Source organism: Polypterus senegalus, chromosome 12 (genome assembly GCF_016835505.1).
Source record: "Polypterus senegalus isolate Bchr_013 chromosome 12, ASM1683550v1, whole genome shotgun sequence".
Classification (NCBI taxonomy): domain Eukaryota; kingdom Metazoa; phylum Chordata; class Cladistia; order Polypteriformes; family Polypteridae; genus Polypterus; species Polypterus senegalus.
This window is the reverse complement of record NC_053165.1, coordinates 8,404,121-8,423,868: the sequence shown is the minus strand read 5'-3', so window position 1 is coordinate 8,423,868 and position 19,748 is coordinate 8,404,121. Positions and strand designations below refer to the sequence as shown.

At 44.5% G+C, this 19,748-nt stretch overlaps 1 protein-coding gene across 2 annotated transcripts in view; it reads left to right on the top strand.

The window, feature by feature from the left end:
* Positions 1–14,986, top strand: part of camk1b (calcium/calmodulin-dependent protein kinase Ib) — a 176,877-nt gene extending 161,891 nt beyond the window's left edge. Inside the window, exons 6-12 of one of the 2 annotated variants that reach the window (XM_039771995.1) lie at positions 979–1,105; positions 1,509–1,584; positions 2,384–2,496; positions 3,302–3,380; positions 5,356–5,443; positions 6,990–7,128; positions 14,452–14,986. In XM_039771995.1, coding sequence (XP_039627929.1) covers positions 979–1,105; positions 1,509–1,584; positions 2,384–2,496; positions 3,302–3,380; positions 5,356–5,443; positions 6,990–7,128; positions 14,452–14,543 — 714 coding nt within the window. In that variant the 3' untranslated portion in view covers positions 14,544–14,986. Of the gene's footprint in view, positions 1–978; positions 1,106–1,508; positions 1,585–2,383; positions 2,497–3,301; positions 3,381–5,355; positions 5,444–6,989; positions 7,174–14,451 lie in introns of both variants that reach the window. The other variant, XM_039771996.1, reaches the window with a different exon arrangement.
* Positions 14,987–19,748: the final 4,762 nt, after the last annotated feature.

Sequence of the window (19,748 nt, the reverse complement as noted above, 5' to 3'; positions counted from 1 at the left end):
AAATTTTTAAAACCGTTTCATAGCGAGCACCTATGGGCCAAGGGTTACCTACATTCGAAATTTCATGGTTTGGGAGATTTCGTGATGAGTGAGTCAGTGGTATTTGGCTTTTATATACTGTATATATAGATTTATTACATACCTGTTTGTCTTGTCACTCATAAGCTGAAAGGCACTTTCGGGGAAAAAAAAGTCCCAATTCAGCAATAATACACAAAAAACAAAAAAATAAATAAATAATACACATCGAGTAATTTGCCTTGTGCATTTGCTTCACTCTCTCACCCGATATCGAAGCCATCCTAGACGTTATTTACCCTACTCACACCAAGTCGAAGTCTAACAGTCCTCTTAGAAAAGATGGTCTGCCTATAACGTAACGGTGACTTCCATCGATGTTTACAGTTGATTATTGCTCTCTACATCCACCCTCAACTCCTGCCGTCGACAAAAGTCGACATCCGCCCTAAAAGAGTTAAAACGATGAAGAGAATTCATGGCGCGGCTCCCAGCTGTTACCTTCAAATAAATTCTTCGACAGCTGGAAACTCGATAAGGGCAGAGGTGGTCGTTCTTCACACAGACAGCCGTTGACACATGGAATTGGTGGCCACGTATTGTGGTGGAGTACAGGACTTAAGAGAACCTTCAGGTCTCAATTTGAGGTTATATTGCACAAATCTGGCTTGAATAAGATGAATGAATTTGTCAGGATGAATGGCCGGTCCTCGACAACGTTGTTCTCATGTTCTAACATTTCCGTTGCCCCGGCTGCCTTTATTCTAAGATGGAAGGCTTTCTAACCATTAAGATGGTGGATGACGACAAAAACGACAAAAAGCTTTTCCAGTTTGGCCATCGTCTTTCCTAAGTGTGCATCTTTATTCATTTTTTACGTAACGATTAGCATTAAATAAATTAAGACATTGCTGCCCCTGACTCATGTCCTGACCTTGCCGACCCTCTTTGCTCCTTTAGCCTGAAAACCTTCTGTACTACAGCATGGATGAAGACTCCAAGATCATGATCAGCGATTTTGGCCTCTCCAAGATTGAGGGCTCTGACAGTGTGATGTCCACAGCCTGCGGGACGCCGGGTTACGTTGGTAAGAATTGCATTTTTTTTTCTACAACTGTTGTATTTTACACTTTGGATTGCTGGCGAAAGAAGTTTGACCTCATCATCAAAATTTTAAATAATAATAATAATAATAAAAATGTAGTGGTTATTGGGTCGTTATTGTCCCAATGATGTTGTGTGTAGGATGCATGTGCTTGTATTCTTGCCAAACAATATGCACATGGCTAATCTGCATACCAGCCCCTCCCCTTCTCTCATTCTTGCTGGCCATGTCTTCTCACATGGCTGCCTCTTCCAGTCAATTCTATCCAGAATCTGCTGCTTTACTAAGTAGCCTTTTATATCTTTAGGAGGATCTGAAAGATGAAGAAGATGGGCACCTAATCACCGTGCTAATGTTTTTTTGTTTTTTTTGTTTTCTCTCACAGCTCCTGAAGTTCTGGCTCAGAAGCCTTACAGCAAAGCAGTTGATTGCTGGTCCATTGGAGTCATCGCCTACATCCTGTGAGTAGATCCGTGTATCTGCAGAGATTAGACTCCCTTTACAAATTAGTGCTAAACAAATTAGCAAGAACTTTTTTTAAGATTGCAAGTGCCCAGGAGGACCGACGGGCATCCCAGCCAGGACTGAGCAGTATTTCTTGCCTGGCTGGGATGGCCAGATTGCAGACACTACCCGGCCGGGACGCCTTATAATTCCAATCCAGGCTGGGATACTAGAAGGAAGGGCGCACTGGTGAGAGCTGGAGGCCAGGAGCAGTTCATCCGCCCTCCCCCAAATTAGTCCCAGTTTGGACACCCGCAAGGGCTGCATGGGAATTAGAGTTCAGAAGTGCAGCCCTGTAGGGGTCCTAGGCGGAGGAGAGGACCTCCCTGGTGTCCATACGACCCAGAAGTTGCTTCCAACAAGCCACGTCGTGCCACCGGAAGCACTCCCGGGTCCTCCGCTGTACCTCAAGGAGTCAGAGTAGAGAGTCAGCGGGCAGAACACATTTAGAGGGCAGAAGGAGATAAGAGAAGGCATCAGTTTTGTGATTGTATTATTCCATCTGCTTGGATTAAAAATCTGTTTTTTGAACCCGGAGTTGTGTTTTGGGTGTTGTGTGTCTGGGGTTTAGGGGGCTCGGTGACGCCCCCTACTGCTTACAAGATCCAGCTAATTTGGATTTTGCTCAGCTGACCCAGCTGCTGGACTTGAACCGGACCTCAAGATTGCTACTGTTAAACGGTGACATAATTGTCTGATCATCACCCCGGTGCAGTCCCATTAAAGCCTATTTGTGACCTTTTCTGTTCTTTACAGGTTGTGTGGCTACCCCCCGTTTTACGACGAAAATGATGCTAAGCTGTTTGAACAGATTTTGAAAGCTGAATATGAGTTTGACTCTCCGTACTGGGATGATATCTCGGATTCTGGTAAGGACTGAAATGTAATCTGCAATTCATAAGTGGGGTCTTAGTGGTTTCGGTGTTTAAGATGGCTGCCTCGAGGATCTGGTCAGCTGGGTTTTTGAATTCCTGCCTGCATGTTCTCCCTCTGCCTTTGTGAGATTCCCATCCACATCTCATATGACAGGAATGCCAGAATGGTCCTGGGTGAGTGCGGATGGGTGTGTGCGTGTGTGTGTCAGTGGGTCCAGTGACGGACTGGCACTAAATTCTGCCATGCCCTCGATTATGCTGTATGAAATGATAAAAGAAAAGACAACGTGAGGGTCGGTGTCCCAGCAGAAGCCCCTTTTCATGAAAATCTCTGGAAGACAAAAAAAGGTAGCACCGTTGTGCAGAACTCCGTAACAGCGATTATCCGAAGAACACAAAAAGGGCTTCAGAGACCCAGAGCTCCGTTCTTCTGTGAAACTGCTGCATGAATGAATGCCAACGTCTGGTGGTGGTGGACCTGCGTATATAGTGCAGGGAATGGGTGGGGCGGGGCTTGTGACGTGAGGGAAGTGACATCAGTGGTCCTCCATTCTCAAGGGATCAATGGGTACTCTGGTTAGTGAGGGCATTGCACTCTCATCCTTCCCCGTTTTGGTCTTTCCAACCAAATCCTGTAAAGGGCTCCCCATGCCTGTGTATCTGACAGCCACCACCCCTTGGACCCTGAATTGGGTTTCAGTGATTTAGAAACATTGTGTTATTACTCGAAAGTCTCTCTTCAGTTTGTGAGATTTTTTTCCTGCTTCTTTTTTTTTTTTTTTTGTTTGCTACCCTGCAGCCAAAGACTTCATCATTCACTTGATGGAAAAAGATCCAAGAAAGAGGTACACGTGTGAGCAGGCGCTGCAGCACCCCTGGTACGGCCATTTCTGTTTTATCGGGATGAAGTTGAGCACACAGCTAACACACACCCAGCATGACTTCTAACTTCTACTTCTTTCGGCTGCTCCCATTAGGGGTCGCCACAGCAGATCACCTTCTTTCATATCTTTCTGTCCTTGTCACCTTGTTCTGTTATACTCATCACCTGCATGTCCTTTCTCACCACCTTCTCTTAGGCCCTTCCTCTTCTCCTCTAGCCTGGCAGCTCTATCCTTAGCACCCTTCTCTCAGTATACCCCTCATCTCTCCTCTGCACATGTCCAGACCAACACCATCTCGCCTCTCTGACTTTGTCTCCCAACCTGAGCTGACCCTCTAATGTCCTCATTTCTAATCCTGTCCATCTTCGTCACACCCAATGCAAATCTTAACATCTTTAACTCTGTCTCCTGTGCCACCATCACCAACCCATATAACATAGCTGGTCTCACTGCCGTCCTGTAGACCTTCCCTTTCACTCTTGCTGATACCCGTCTGTTACAAATTCGCCACCCATTCCACCCTGCCTGCACTCTCTTCTTCACTTCTCTTCCACACTCCCCATTACTCTGTACTGTCGATCCCAAGTATTTAAACTCCTCCACCTTCGCCAACTCTACTCCCTCATCCTCACCACTCCACTGACCTCCCTCTCATTCACACACATGTATTCTGTGTTGGTAGTCCTACTGACCTTCATTCCTCTCCTCTCATATCTCCACCTGTCCAGGGTCTCCTCAACCTGCTCCCTACTATCGCTACAGATCACAATGTCATCAGCAAACATCACAGTCCACAGGGACTTCTGTCTAATCTCGTCTGTCAACCTGTCCATCACCATTGCAAATAAGAAAGGGCTCAGAGCCGATCCCTGATGTAAACCCACCTCCGTCACTCCTACAGCAGACCTCACCACAGTCACACTTTCCTCGTACATATCCTGTACCACTCTTACGTACTTCTCTGCCACTCCCGACTTCCCCATACTTCTACATGACTTCTATTAGATGTTCAGATTCAGTTTTATTAAAGGAATGCTTCATTCAAAAATGATATTTTTTAATACGTTACATATGTAATGTGGTTTGTAGACTCTTATGGGATCCATAGTAGAACACGATTGCAGTCATAGAAACTAAGGGAGGTTAGGAGCAGGCACTGATACAGCGCATTGCCGCACCCACCACACGACAAACCAACTCGGGATCCCAGATTAGGACCCGAGTGCACCCATGCAACGGGTGACACCTCAGCACCACACAAGAGTGGAGTGGAACAGGGTGAGGTTTTTTTTATGGTGGCTGGGGTGCCAATTCTGCCACCAACCCCCAAGTTTTTCCCTGCAGGTTGGATGGGTGCAGATTGACATCATACTCAGGATGGAGTAATTGCAGGTTAAGGGCCCAACAGAGCATTTTACGGGATTCGAAATGGCAACCTTCCGATTGCCAGTGCAGATCCCTAGCCTCAGAGCCACCACTCCACCCATAGCAACTAAATAAATAAATAAGTAGAAATGAATATATGAATGAATAGAAAATGCATAATTACACAAATAAGAAGTGGATAGAACGATATTAAGAGAAACAATTGAAATCAATGAACAAAAAAAAATTCATTACATCAAAGCCAGGGAAGGAACCCTGGCTAAATAATAACAGTGACGCATTTAATATTGGTTGAGCTTTATGGGTCCCTACAGCCTCACAAGGAAATGTGAATGTGCAAACTGTACGTCAACCACAGACTCAAAAACGTACTGTGACAGGCCAGCCATCTGCTATGGCCGTACACGTAGGCGTGTGCACTTCATGGTCACAGAGGTCTGGGTTAAGGTTAGACTGATCTGAGCTGACTTTTATGCGGCTACCAAATCAGAACTTCAGGTGAATTTTATCCTAAAGATTTTGCTGTTTCCTGTGCTTTCGACACTCGACAGCCAGAGTATTGATTTTCTTTTGTGTTTTACAGGATTGCAGGAGACACTGCTCTGGATAAGAACATCCATGAGTCTGTCAGCGCTCAGATCAAAAAGAACTTTGCCAAAAGCAAATGGAAGGTGAGTTTGTCGATTGCGAATGTCTATGTCTGCCTATCTGTCTGTCTGTTTGTTCATCCGCATAAAACGACTCGCCCCTCCCACCATGGACCAGTGTTGCTCGGATGTGGCCTACCTTATTCCTTAAAGATATTTGTCGAGACAGTTCAAATTAGTCATTTGTCAATATCACAAACTGATCGAGCTTCACAAATGTATAAAATTTCAAAATTTCCCAACGAAAGGCAATTGGTGAAACTGCAGACTCGTCCGTCTTAAAACAGGGAGACGTTCGGTACGACTTCAACTAAGAGCGGGTTTACTGTGTCAGGTTTACCTTGAGAGTGGTTGGTTGAATTTGTATATTTTGCGTATTTTTCCTCTTTTTACTCGTCTGTCCAGTGTAAGACTGAGCACCAGAATCCCTCACATGGCAGCGCCCTCTCCTGTCGCTTTAGGGAAGTAAACTAATGGAGGGCAAAAGAAGTCACTATTCTAGGAAATAAATGGAAGGCGAACGAATGCAATTACGTAAGTACACGTAAAAGTGAACTGACTAAATCTTAATAGCTGCAGATTATTGTTATAAAGTAAGGCTAAATGGCCGCGGTTGACTTGTTAGCAACTGTTGAAGAAAATAAAGTTGAGCAAAGCTTGATGGGATTTAACTCTTTGAGGGCTGAATATTTTTTCCAGTTTTCTAAAAAAGCACACAAAGCAATGGTTTCACGCAAAAATCAATATGAAACGTTCTTTGCTGCATGTCAGCAGCGGGGCCAGCTCAATGATCAGAAGGAATACGCGATGGGCCAGCCGCCTGGCTGTCTTCACACAGCAGTCGCAGTGTGACACAATCTGGTTTGTGCCTCTTGTCATCAGTCGTCCCAGGTAAGGTACGTAGGTGCATTAGCTACACGGACATGTTCACCACCACGATCAGCTGATGCTGGCCCCTCACTTTCGTTTTCGATCTCCAGATCACTTACATCAAAATCCGAGAACTCAGAGTCTGACTCGGCGATATGATATGCAAAACGTTGTCCACAGAGTATTTTGCTTTGTGCATTCGCTTTGGTCTTTTGCCTGATGTTCGATGCCATTTGAGGTGTTTGTTTGCTCTTCGCTACTCATGCACACGCAAATCAACGAAGATAAATTTAAAGAGAGTGGAAGTAAAACATAATGGCGAGTTTTGTCACAGTTTACAGCTGATTACCATCTACTACTCCTGAATTTCGACAAAAGTCGACATCCTCCCTGAAAGAGTTAAAATAAGAGCTCCTCCATTAGCGGTAACTCAGCAGAGTAGCTGAGCTTAGACTCGGGGAGTGTGACATTAGTAAAGGTTCAAGTGAGGGGCAGAAGAGCGGACGTGATGTGAAAACATATGGACAAGCAGGGCAGCCTCCCTATCACTGTGTAGGACATGTAGAGATGGCGTCTCCCCCATGATTCACAGCATGCAAAACGAAAACCACGGATCACACCCTTGAACAGTGACGTACGAGTGCTCGGAAGCTTTGATCTTACCCTCTTCTTCACCTTCCCTTTTTGTTTCCTTTTCCAGCAAGCATTTAACGCCACAGCTGTCATTCGCCACATGAGGAGGTTGCAGTTGGGGACCAGCCAGGAGGGTCCTAGCCAAAACACTCCGACCAGCCCCTGTCACGGTGAGCTGCTCGTACCAGAAGATGATGAAGAAAATGGTGAGCATCTTACACAGGGGCAGTTTAGCTAAAGCCGTCTCAAAGGTAAGACTTGGATTGTCTAACAGAGGGTTACACAGGAGCAAACGGGGGGCTCATGTCAGATTTTATCTGTTGGTGTAGCCACTGTGGCGTAAGGCGTTCTCAAGCACGGATAAATCTCACAGTCCAAAAGTTCATTTTAAAAATATTTAGTGAAAGTTAAAAGCAGATAATCCACACAAGAATAAAAGAAAAAATAGTTACACACGTAGAATAAAAGGCAAAAATGTATCTTCTCTAAACTTAGCTTCTCTTGAGAAACTTTAATTATTTCTGTACTTAAAAGTTCTTTACTTCTTCTTCCTATACTTAAAGGTTCTTAATTTCTTATATATTTAAAAATTCTTAGCTTCTTCTTCTGTACGCTTTAAACAGCCCATAAATTAAGTGATGTTTTCTTACATACAGTGGTGTGAAAAACTATTTGCCCCCTTCCTGATTTCTTATTCTTTTGCATGTTTGTCACACAAAATGTTTCTGATCATCAAACACATTTAACCATTAGTCAAATATAACACAAGTAAACACAAAATGCAGTTTTTAAATGATGGTTTTATTATTTAGGAGAAAAAAATCCAAACCTACATGGCCCTGTGTGAAAAAGTAATTGCCCCTTGTTCAAAAATCACCTAACTGTGGTGTATCACACCTGAGTTCAATTTCCTGATTACTGCCACACCTGTTTCAATCAAGAAATCACTTCAATAGGAGCTGCCTGACACAGAGAAGTAGACCAAAAGCACCTCAAAAGCTAGACATCATGCCAAGATCCAAAGAAATTCAGGAACAAATGAGAACAGAAGTAATTGAGATCTATCAGTCTGGTAAAGGTTATAAAGCCATTTCTAAAGCTTTGGGACTCCAGTGAACCACAGTGAGAGCCATTATCCACAAATGGCAAAAACATGGAACAGTGGTGAACCTTCCCAGGAGTGGCCGGCTGACCAAAATTACCCCAAGAGCACAGAGACGACTCATCCGAGAGGTCACAAAAGACCCCAGGACAACGTCTAAAGAACTGCAGGCCTCACTTGCCTCAATTAAGGTCAGTGTTCACGACTCCACCATAAGAAAGAGACTGGGCAAAAACGGCCTGCATGGCAGATTTCCAAGACGCAAACCACTGTTAAGCAAAAAGAACATTAGGGCTCGTCTCAATTTTGCTAAGAAACATCTCAATGATTGCCAAGACTTTTGGGAAAATACCTTGTGGACTGATGAGACAAAAGTTGAACTTTTGGAAGGCAAATGTCCCGCTACATCTGGCGAAAAGGAACACAGCATTTCAGAAAAAGAACATCATACCAACAGTAAAATATGGTGGTGGTAGTGTGATGGTCTGGGGTTGTTTTGCTGCTTCAGGACCTGGAAGGCTTGCTGTGATAGATGGAACCATGAATTCTACTGTCTACCAAAAAATCCTGAAGGAGAATGTCCGCCATCTGTTCGTCAACTCAAGCTGAAGCATCTTGGTGCTGCAACAGGACAATGACCCAAAACACACCAGCAAATCCACCTCTGAATGGCTGAAGAAAAACAAAATGAAGACTTTGGAGTGGCCTAGTCAAAGTCCTGACCTGAATCCAATTGAGATGCTATGGCATGACCTTAAAAAGGCGGTTCATGCTAGAAAACCCTCAAATAAAGCTGAATTACAACAATTCTGCAAAGATGAGTGGGCCAAAATTCCTCCAGAGCGCCGTAAAAGACTCATTGCAAGTTATCGCAAACGCTTGATTGCAGTTATTGCTGCTAAGGGTGGCCCAACCATTTATTAGGTTCAGGGGGCAATTACTTTTTCACACAGGGCCATGTAGGTTTGGATTTTTTTTCTCCCTAAATAATAAAAACCATCATTTAAAAACTGCATTTTGTGTTTACTTGTGTTATATTTGACTAATGGTTAAATGTGTTTGATGATCAGAAACATTTTGTGTGACAAACATGCAAAAGAATAAGAAATCAGGAAGGGGGCAAATAGTTTTTCACACCACTGTATTTACTTCACACACTCAAAAGGCCCGTAGGCTGGTTGGCACAATTTAAAACCTTATGCCTTCCACACCTTACTCATGGCAAGGCTGTCACTATCTGAAGACTATCATTTACTCAAAGCTGTTAGAAATGGGGTGGCACAGTGGGTAACGGCTGCTGCCTCGCAGTTAGAAGACCTGGGTTCACTTTCTGGGTCCTCCCTGCATGGAGTTTGCATGTTCTCCCCGTGTCTGTGTGGGTTTCCTCCCACAGTCTAAAGACATGCAGGTCAGGTGCATTGGCGATTCTAAATTGTCCCTAGTGTGCGCTTGGTGTTTGTGTGTGTGTGCGTGCCCTGTATTGGGCTGGCACCCTGCCAGGAGTTTGTTTCCTGCCTTGCGCCCTGTGTTGGCTGGGATTGGCTCCAGCAGACCCCCGTGACCCTGTAGTAAGGATATAGCGGGTTGAATAATGGATGGATGTTAGAAATGGCAAGAATATACCAATACAATTCTACTTATGGGGGTTATAGGAACCCCCCCCATAGATTATGCATTGTCATCTAGTAAAATATTCATGAATCTTATAGAACAAGGAAAATGGCTCTTACAGTTGGGTTTATTTTCCATTTGATTGGGCCCATGCGGGAAGCATTCTGGGGAAGTGTACGGCCCCCCTCGGACGTTTTCAGATTTTATTGATATGCAACACTCAATCCCAGTGGATTACACAGAGAACCACAGATCCTTGGAATGGTTGGCCAGGTAGGGTGGTAGACAGTAAGACTTTAGGGACCTTCTAATCTCGACTTGATGTTACTTTAGAAGAATGAAGTGGACAGGATTGCCGAGCTTTGAATGGCCTGTTCTCGTCCAGATTGCTCTAATTTGATTACTGAGCAAAGGAAAATTATTCTTTAATGTGAACGTGAAAACAGATATTGATAAAGTGGTCTAAATGGGTTTATCATGAGAGGATTGGTCAACTCCTTCACTGAAAGGCAGGCTCTCTGCACACAAAGCACTGATTATGAGTGATGCCTGCACAGCCTGTCACTCCTCGGTACTCCGCTTTGGGTCTCAGTAGCTTCAGCGTGAATGACACACACACGGGTGTCCCCGAATGTAACCTCGACCTTAGGCCATCTTGGTCCCTAAGAATAACCTAAGACACACTTACTTAAAACCACATACCAACCAATCGCCATGAAGTTCACCCTATTGGGACATTCACCCCTCAGCCTGCTTAACCCTGTAGAGAAAATTAAGCAGCCGACGGATGTCTTTACAAGCATCTTCAATGCTTCTCTGTTGTCGGCAGTCATCCCCAAGTGCTTCAAAACCACCACCACCACCATCGTACCCGTGCCACAGAAGTCCTCAGTCTCTTGCCTCAGTGACTATTGTCCTGTGGCGCTCACACCTGTCATCATGATCTGCTTCCAGTGGTTAGTCAGGGGCCTCTTGAAAGCCGGAATTTCCACATCGTGTGACCCCCTCCAGTTTGCCCGTCACCCGAAGTGTTCCACTGTATTATCTACCCTGGACAAACGAGACACTTACAGTATGCTAGAATGCTTTCCATTGACTTCAGTTTAGCTTTCAACACCATCATCCCTCAGAAGCTCATCTGCTAGGCTGGTCAAGCAAAATACGACATGACTCCAACTCCAAAGAGTAAATGTTGGGGTGCCAACTGGGTCGCCCCTTAATAATGGTCTTCCAAACAAACGAAAACCACACTCATTGGAATGGATTTGAACAAAACAAGGCCAAACCTGCCGTGTCTTTTCTAGAACAGTAGCTGCTCGTCTGAACGGTCAGTCAGGGGTAGGGCTCCGTCCTGAGATGGATCAACGTCTAAATGAGATGAGATGGCGCCTTCTGGGAGTCCTCTGACTGTAAGGGGCAGAGTCAGTTCCCCTTATTGGGGGTCTTTTTTAGAGATGTGGCCAGAACGAGAGATGATACTATTAGTGACCACACACCCCATGTTCCAGGGTGGTACTGCTTACCTTGGATGACCCTCTAATGCTCATGCATGACAATACACAACTTACAATTCAAAACAGGTCCACCACCTGAGGCTAAGTGTGTTCGGGCCTGACCAGCTAGAAAAAGCTTGGGTTGTTGCCCGGGGAGGTGTGAGTGAGGCCAGCAGGAGGCGCTTATCCTATCGCCTCTGTGTGGATCCCAACGCCCCAGTGCAGTGACAGGGACACACACTGTGCTGTTAAAATGGCACCGTCCATCGTGTGAGATGTAAAACCGAGGTCCTGACTCTCTGTGGTCATAAAAAAAGTCCCTGGGCATCCTTCATAAAGAGTAGGAGGTATCCCGATGTCCTGGCTAAATTTGCCCACCATGGTCTGGTCATCCTGACCCCCTAATCATCCCCTGTTTCTAATTGGTTAACTCTGTCTCTCTCCATTTCAACACATAACAGCTAATGTATCAAATGTGTGGCGAGCATCCTGGCGCAAAATGGCTGCCTTTGCATCATCCAGGTGGGTTCTGCACATTAGTGGTGTTAGAAGTTGCCCCCCCCCCACTCAATATGAAAAGAGCTCTGAGTAGCGAGAAAAGCACTATATAAATGTACAGAATTATTATTATGAATATGTATGTGTGTATATATACATATATATACACAGTATACTCTATGTGTTGTGACCACACGAGGGCCCCAGATAGCCCTAAATCACAGAAACAGTAATACAGCCCACATTAACAGAATAAAATAATGGATGATTATTCTCCTTCCAGGCACTTTCTCCCCCAGTTCTCTCCCAACAACAAGTCACAAGTATGCAATAAATCTTTACTAATAAAAGGCAAAGCCCTCACTCACTGACTCACTCACTGACTCATCACTAATTCTCCAACTTCCCGTGTAGGTAGAAGGCTGAAATTTGGCAGGCTCATTCCTTACAGCGTACTTACAAAAGTTGGGCAGGTTTCATTTCGAAATTCTACACGTAACGGTCATAACTGGAACCTACTTATGTACATATATACGGCCATAGCCTGCAGCTCGTCGCCGCCGTGAGGCGGAGTTGCGTCCCTCATCGTCACGCCTACCACGTAATTGAGTGCCTGCCCATATAAGGTAAATATTCGCGGGTGACGGACTGTGCTTAGCATATTCATAAGTGCAGCTGCTGTGGAAATCCTCTGACGCTGAACAAGCCTTTGTAGACATATCAATAGGAAAGCAAGGTGTAAAGCTTAAGTGTAAATTGCGTTCATAGACACGCTGCCGCTAAATATTCGCAGGCAAATCCACAACTTAATACCGGGAATGCCTGTTGAACATCTTAGATTCACGAGTAGCGATTTGGGTAGTGAACACTTCGATGAATGAAACCTGTTCAAAAAACGCATTACACAATTGAGAAGGCAGCAAAAGAATATGAAGCGAGTGACGCATACAAGCATATTCATAAGTGCAGCTACTGCGGAAACAAAGCACACGGTGTAAACCGTAAGTTTAAATTAAGTTCATAGACACGCTGCCGCTGGCGTTTCTCATGCCCACGACGAATAAGATATTTGCGAGATACAAGTTTAATGAGAAGATGCACGGTTTAAACGAGACTTTTGATCACTTTGTAGCAGAGTTAAAATTGCTGGTGAAGGACTGTGCTTATGCAAACGAAGATGAGATGGTCAGGGACAGACTAGTGTTTAGTGCAAACTCAGCAAAAGTGTGACAGAAACTTTTAAGTGCCGGGTCTGAGCTAACATTAAGTAAAGATAGCACAAGCACAGCTGAGAAACTTCGATGCATGTACTCCGAGCGGCTCACGTGAACTGACTTTGCAGGACTGGGAAAGGTTAAATTACGTTCATAGACACGCTGCCGCTAAATATCTTCAGGAAAATCCACAACTTAATACCAGGAATGCCTGTTAAACATCTTAGATTCACGAGTACCAATTTGGATAGTGAACACTTCGATGAATGAAACCTGTTATCTTTACAACGGTTGACAAACACGGAATGTAACTTGAACACAACACGTCCTCCAAATACGAACCTGATTGAAAGAAATAATGAGAATCAAATCCTTGATGACAGCAACACTCATAACAGTCACAAAACAATTACATTGACAATCATGTTACGTTATTTTTAAAATGTTTCCTTTTCTTTTTCATAACTGCTTTAACACACTACTTCTCCGCTGGGTATTTTGCTAGTATTCAATAATCCGCAGTTGTTCCTCCTTCTCTACCTCAGTTGAGTTTCGCCCACTGCCTCCCGACACTGACTCATCTTTGTGTGGTCGCAGGCTTCCTTTTATGCTGGACCATGTAATGCTTCCAGTGCCATTCCATCTCCTCTTGGAACTACTTCCGGGCCATAGACGAAGTAGGGTAGTCATCCCTGGACAGCGCCCTCTACAGGGCTACACTTTTGGACTCCCATTTCTCTAGCATCCCTGCAGGTGTCCCGACTGGGGTCTTGTACAAGGGCCTCTGCCACCTAGCACATGGGGAATGAAACCATTCCAGAGTTCCAGCTTCCATTGACCCGTCCATTTATACTGACTGAGCACAGAGTTGTCTTTCTGCCCTGCTGGCCAATCTGTTCTTTGTTCCTCTTGACCCACCGTCCGTGTTACGTACTCTGACTTGGCCAGGATGCCCGTTCTCCACATACAGTGTATATGTAAATGCACACCCTGAAATATGTGTGTATGTGTATATATATATATATATATATATATATATATATATATATATATATATATATAGTGCCAAAGGCACTATATAGGAGTTGACCCAACACAGGGTGCGTTCAGCCCCCTCTTCAAAACATGAGCGGCAGAGACGCAAAGTGGCTGGCAGAAAAGTGGGGTTGGCGAACGAAGCGAGAAGGGGGTAAGACCCCTAGTGTGTGTGTGTATATATATATATATATATATATATATATATAAAAATATAAAAATATATGTATATATACATATATATGTGTGTGTGTGTATATATATAATATATATTTAATTAGATAGCACTGATTTGGGCTATTACTTGTTGTTTGTATCTGTTTCAAGGCCTAGCATAGTGATGTGTTAAATACTAAACCATGTCTATCCTATTAATCCAAATAGCCTTTTTAAATTTTTCAAGACCATCATAATAACCACTTGTAGTTGAATTATCCAACACTAGATGTCACTGTTTCACCTTTCTTCTAAGAGGAGAATGTACTAATCCATGTGTTATTCCAGTAGCCACCACTGGATGTCAGTATAGTTCAGCTTCTTCTAACCCCATGTCCTCTTGCTCTTGTCCTTCCATAGGATCACATTGTGACAGCAGCTGTTCAAAGACGTCAGACCTCGATGGGCTACCCAACTGCACTTACAGCTGCCATCATGCCAGCCGGGTCTGAGTGAAGAGTTATTATTCTGACAATCATTATCACTGGAGCCCAGAATCCCAGTCTGGCCACAAATTCAGAGTTGCACCAGCACCCTCCAGGAGGGAAGGGGTGGGGTGGGTTATTGGGCTGATGTTAAACGTATCAATGAAAAAGGAGGCTTTTTGGTGGCAGAAACGATGTGGATGGGAGGTCCTTGGGTTTGTACTTTTTATTTTTTTTAAATTTTTTAATTCTTATTTCTTTTCTTTTGGAAACACAGGTTTCTCTTTAGTGTTTATCTGAATTGCCGTCACTTTATTTTCTCCCTAATGGTGTATTTTTACAGGTATCTTTGAAATCAGGGGCTATAAAGCTGATCAGGGGATCTGTCAGTTTGAACGTATGGATGCTTTGGGGGTAAGCGGAACGTGAAAGCCGCTGGCGAGTTTACCAGTGTGACCCATCCTTCCCCATTCTGACTCCTAATTTGATTAAAGGGCAACTGGGGGGCGGAGTCTTTTGGTTCAGCCAGCTCATTTGTATTTGTCATTGGCTGTGTGGCGGGTAGGGCGGTGGGCCCAAAGGCAGCCCCCCCTGCGCCCTTATCAAGAGCACAGTAGATGATCTCTGAGTTTGGAGGCTGATACATGTGGTTTTATTGTATCCAGAGCATTTTTTTAATCTTCTACATATATTTTAAGTGCATTTAATATTGTATTAAAATGATTGGGAATGTGAATTTTGTCCTTTTGTTCTTTTGCAGCCTCTAAACTAAACTATTTTCGGTGTTGGTGCCCCAGTGTCTCGAGGGCAGCTGTTTTGTTCTTATTGCTGCTTTGATAACTTCTTGATTCAAGTAGATGTAGTAAAATATAATCTTTTATATTTGGGCAAAAAAAAAAATTGACAATGTAAATCTGTGTTTTGTTTTTTCCAATGTTTACCCAAATTACACAATCAGGGGGATTTAGGGGTCTTTTTTGACGGATGGTTCATGTCGGAGATTTAATTTGCTTTTGCAACAACATTAAAGGTTTATAAATTGGGACTTTCGCATCCTTCTGACACGCTGTGGCCTTACAACACTTTAGGACGACTTTATAAGACGATGCAAATGCCGCCTGAGAACGACTCTAATAGCATGAAAAGAAACAGCTACCCTGAGGGTCTGGGGGTCCGTTCAGATAAAAGGCGATTATAGCCATGCCCACTACGTGAATCCTTTGTGCTAAAGATAATTAACTAATTAGAATAAACTCTTAAGCTTTTTTCACTCCAGTCCAGACGGGCATCTGTGTACCATTCTTGATGGAAGTCGGTGGGTGAGAGCAGCTTGGTGATTCACGAGGCCCACAAACTAAAAGAACTATGGAGGCAGCATCCACAGTTATAATCAATTAAAAGCTGGCCAATATGCCCATCATCATGTCTAATGCGCACATCTAACACAGCGTCATTGAACGCCATTGAACACATCACCACAGAGTCGCACCTCAGCTGACACAGCCTGTCCCCAACTGGCCAAGACACCTTTGTGTGTTTTCAACTCACATTAAGAACCAGAAGGGCGAGGGGTAAACCAGAGGGCACCGGGGTCAAACGCAAATCCCGGTGGGCCGCAGTTTCAGCCGGTTTCTTAATTGGTGACCAATTACTGCAGCTAAGTTGACTTCTTTTATCGTTAATTTTATTGTAATTTGATGTTTTAGTTTAACCAGCGACAGAAAGAAATTAAAATGCAAAGCAAGCCAACAAATGAACGGCGAGTTTTCCTTGTGAAGTAGCAAACACTGCAAAGCACCAACATGTGAACGATGAGCGGGAGGGTCCCCCATGAAGTATCAAGCGATCGTCACAAAGCACCAATAAATGAACGATGAGTTTTCCCCGTGATGTAATAAACACCGCAAAGCACCAACACGTGAACGATGAGAAGGAGGGTCCCCCATGAAGTATCAAGCGATCGAAACCTAAAACCAGTAAATGAAATGTGAGTTTTCCCCACTGATGTAACAAACGCTGCAATGCACCAACATGTGAACGATGAGCGGGTGGGTCCCCCATGAAATGTCGAGCGATTGTCACGAAACACCAACAAGTGAATGATTAGTGTCCCCTGTGATGTAACGAACACCGCAAAGCACCGACATGCCAGCAATGAGAAGGAGGGTCCCCCATGAAGTATCGAGCGATCGTCATGAAACACCAATAAATGAACGGCAAGTTTCGATTTGACATAAAAAACATAAAAAAAACATTCTAAAGCACCAAAATGTGAACTACGGGGATGAGGGTCCCCCATGAAATATCGAGTAAGAATAGCGATCACCACCAAAAATCAATAAATGAAATGCGAGTTTTCCCCGTGATGTAATAAACACCGCAAAGCACCGACATGTGAACGACGAGTGGGAAGGTCCCCCATGAAGTGTCGAGCGATTGTCACGAAACATCAATTAATGAACGGCAAGTTTTTGATTTGACATAACAAACACTCTAAAGTACCAACATGTGAACGATGAGCGTGAGGGTCCCCCATGAAGTATCGAGCGATTATCACGAAGCACCAATAAATGAACAATGAGTTTTCGATGTGATGTAACGAACACCGCAAAGCACCGACATGCCAGCAATGAGAAGGAGGGACCCCCATGAAGTATCGAGTGATCGTCATGAAACACCAATAAACTACGGGCATGAGGGTCCCCCATGAAATATCGAGTAAGAATAGCGATCACCACCAAAAATCAATAAATGAAATGCGAGTTTTCCCCGTGATGTAACAAGCACTGTAAAGCACCGACATGTGAACCATGAGCGTGAGGGTCCCCCATGAAGTATCGAGCGATCATCACAAAGCACCAATAAATGAATGGCAAGTTTTCCCTGTGATATAACAAACACCACAAAACACCAACACATGAACGACGAGCAGGAGGGTCCCCCATTGAGGCATCACAAAGCTCCGACACATGAGCGATGAGCGGTTCCCTCAGTGGTGTTTCAGGAGCACAGCAGTGTGGCACTTCCAATGAATCATTCAGCCTGTTAACTCCTTGGAGTCCTTGAACAAGGTGACACCTTAACAAGTATGGAAGTCAGATTCACACAACAACCTGGACTTGAATTGCCAAACCAGAATTAATCTGCGTCATCACAGAGGGTTGACATAATAACCCTGGAATTACTACATCACTGAAGGTGCGTCGTTCACAACATAAATCAACACGTCCTACAGTATAGCCCGTCTGTTCTGGATCGTCTGCTCGTTTTTACTTTATTAGCTGGCATTGGATTCTGCCGATGAGCCCATTAGGCAGTAGCAACGCTCTGTCCCAGTGGCTCTGATAAGCGTGGGCTTTACAATTCTTGATATAAAAATTAAGAATTTTTATATATACAGCAAAACAAAGTCTAAAGTTACTCTGTTTCCATGGTTCCTAAATTTATTCCCAAGTTTTGCCTTTTTTGTGTCTTTAAGACCCGGAATCGTCACCGACTGTTATTCTGGTGTTGCCCCCCTTATGAAGAATCACCATTTGCAGTAATCCCGTTCCCCCTTGGAGAATCGCCGACTCAGCTCGTTATTCTTGTCTAATCTATGTTGTTTCACACCATTGGTTTAATTTGATGACCCTGGCACAGGGCCGGCGCTACCTTCAACACTTATATTTGGGTCTTAACGAGATAACACACAATGCCATTACCTCATCATAATAGATGGACACAGAAGCTGGAGAGGGGTCAGTTGGGGGTCAGGGGGTGCCCCCTTTGGAGTTTTTGTGCTATTGGTGGGTAGGGGTTGGTGGTTCCCCCGTTGCAGTTTAATTTGGTGACCTTGGCACAGGGCCATCGCTACCTTCAGCACTTACTTTGGGTCTTAATGAGATCACACAACGCCATTACCTTATAACAATAGATGGGCACAGAAGCTGGAGAGGGGTCAGTTGGAGGTCGGGGGGTGCCCCCAATGGAGTTTTTGCGCTATTGGTGGGTAGGGGTTGGTGGTACCCCCCGTGGAGTTTTCACACCATTGACAAGTATCAGACTGTCGACAAATTTTAAGGCTAAATGGAAGGAGGAAGGGCTGGGCCCTTGAGCACTGGGGACTAGAGGGGTGGGCATGGGCTAAAACCTCAGAACGCACCACCGCTCTGGCATTGCCCAGTAGTGACTTCCCTCTGTTTTCTTGTTGCCGATGCGTCTCGTTGGACGGACAGAATGTCGTCATGGCCGCGTTCTTCTTGTGCGGCAGGTGCAGTCTGTGCTTGAGCGGGACTTCTGAGCACTTGGCTGTCTAGCCGTCGTCTGCCTTGTGTAATTATTGCTATTTTATTAGCCCCATTGTTTGCTCTCCCCTTTTAAAAGGCTTTTGGGTTGACTTGATAAATGCATTGAGTCTTTTTAACGTCCAGCCAGCTCAGCCGTGTGAGCTGACAGAGATGAAGCGCTCCTTGTAGTGAACGTCGTGTGCTTGTACCCAGGTACACGAGGTCCTCGCTGCCGGTTGTTCTCTGTTCTTTCAGGCGGACACTTTGTAATGAGTGCCTATCAGATGGTCTCCTGCCGCTTGTACAGCCTTTTTGTGGCCACCGTCCAGCCGGCTTGGGAAGTGTAATGGTTCTGTTACCAGCATGTATTACAGGATTTTAAGTATATTTGAACCATCTGCCTGGTTAAAAACTGAATAATAACCTGCTGTATTTTGTTCAGGGAAAGCTTAGCTCCAGCAGTCATGGAGGGGTCCCAGGGTGACCCTATTCTCACTTTTAGACCTGAACAGAGTGTCCCAAACGCCCATTGAAGCCCCAGTATATTTACACTCACCAACCTGTCACCTCCACTTATGGTCACTTATGGTAGACCCCCCTTTTCTGTTGTATCTATAATTCCAGGTGACAGGACAGAGCAGCAAAATGAGCAAGAGAAAAGGCTTCCACTAGTTATGAAATCTAATAAGATAACTTCTATCTGTCCGGACCTTAGGTTTGCAGGGCACCATCTATTGAAATGTGTTTTGTAATGTGTGTAGTAACCAAATGCACTGCAACTGTCATTCCAACAGGTGACGCATCACAAAGTATCCCATCCCAAGTATTTATGAATCCCATACCAAATGGCCTATGACAGAGACACAGCAGCCAGACTGACACACAGATACAGTGACGCACCCATCGGCGGTCCTTTCATCATCCATGCATGACAGAGTAACGTTCTCCTACTGAAGGGTCCTAA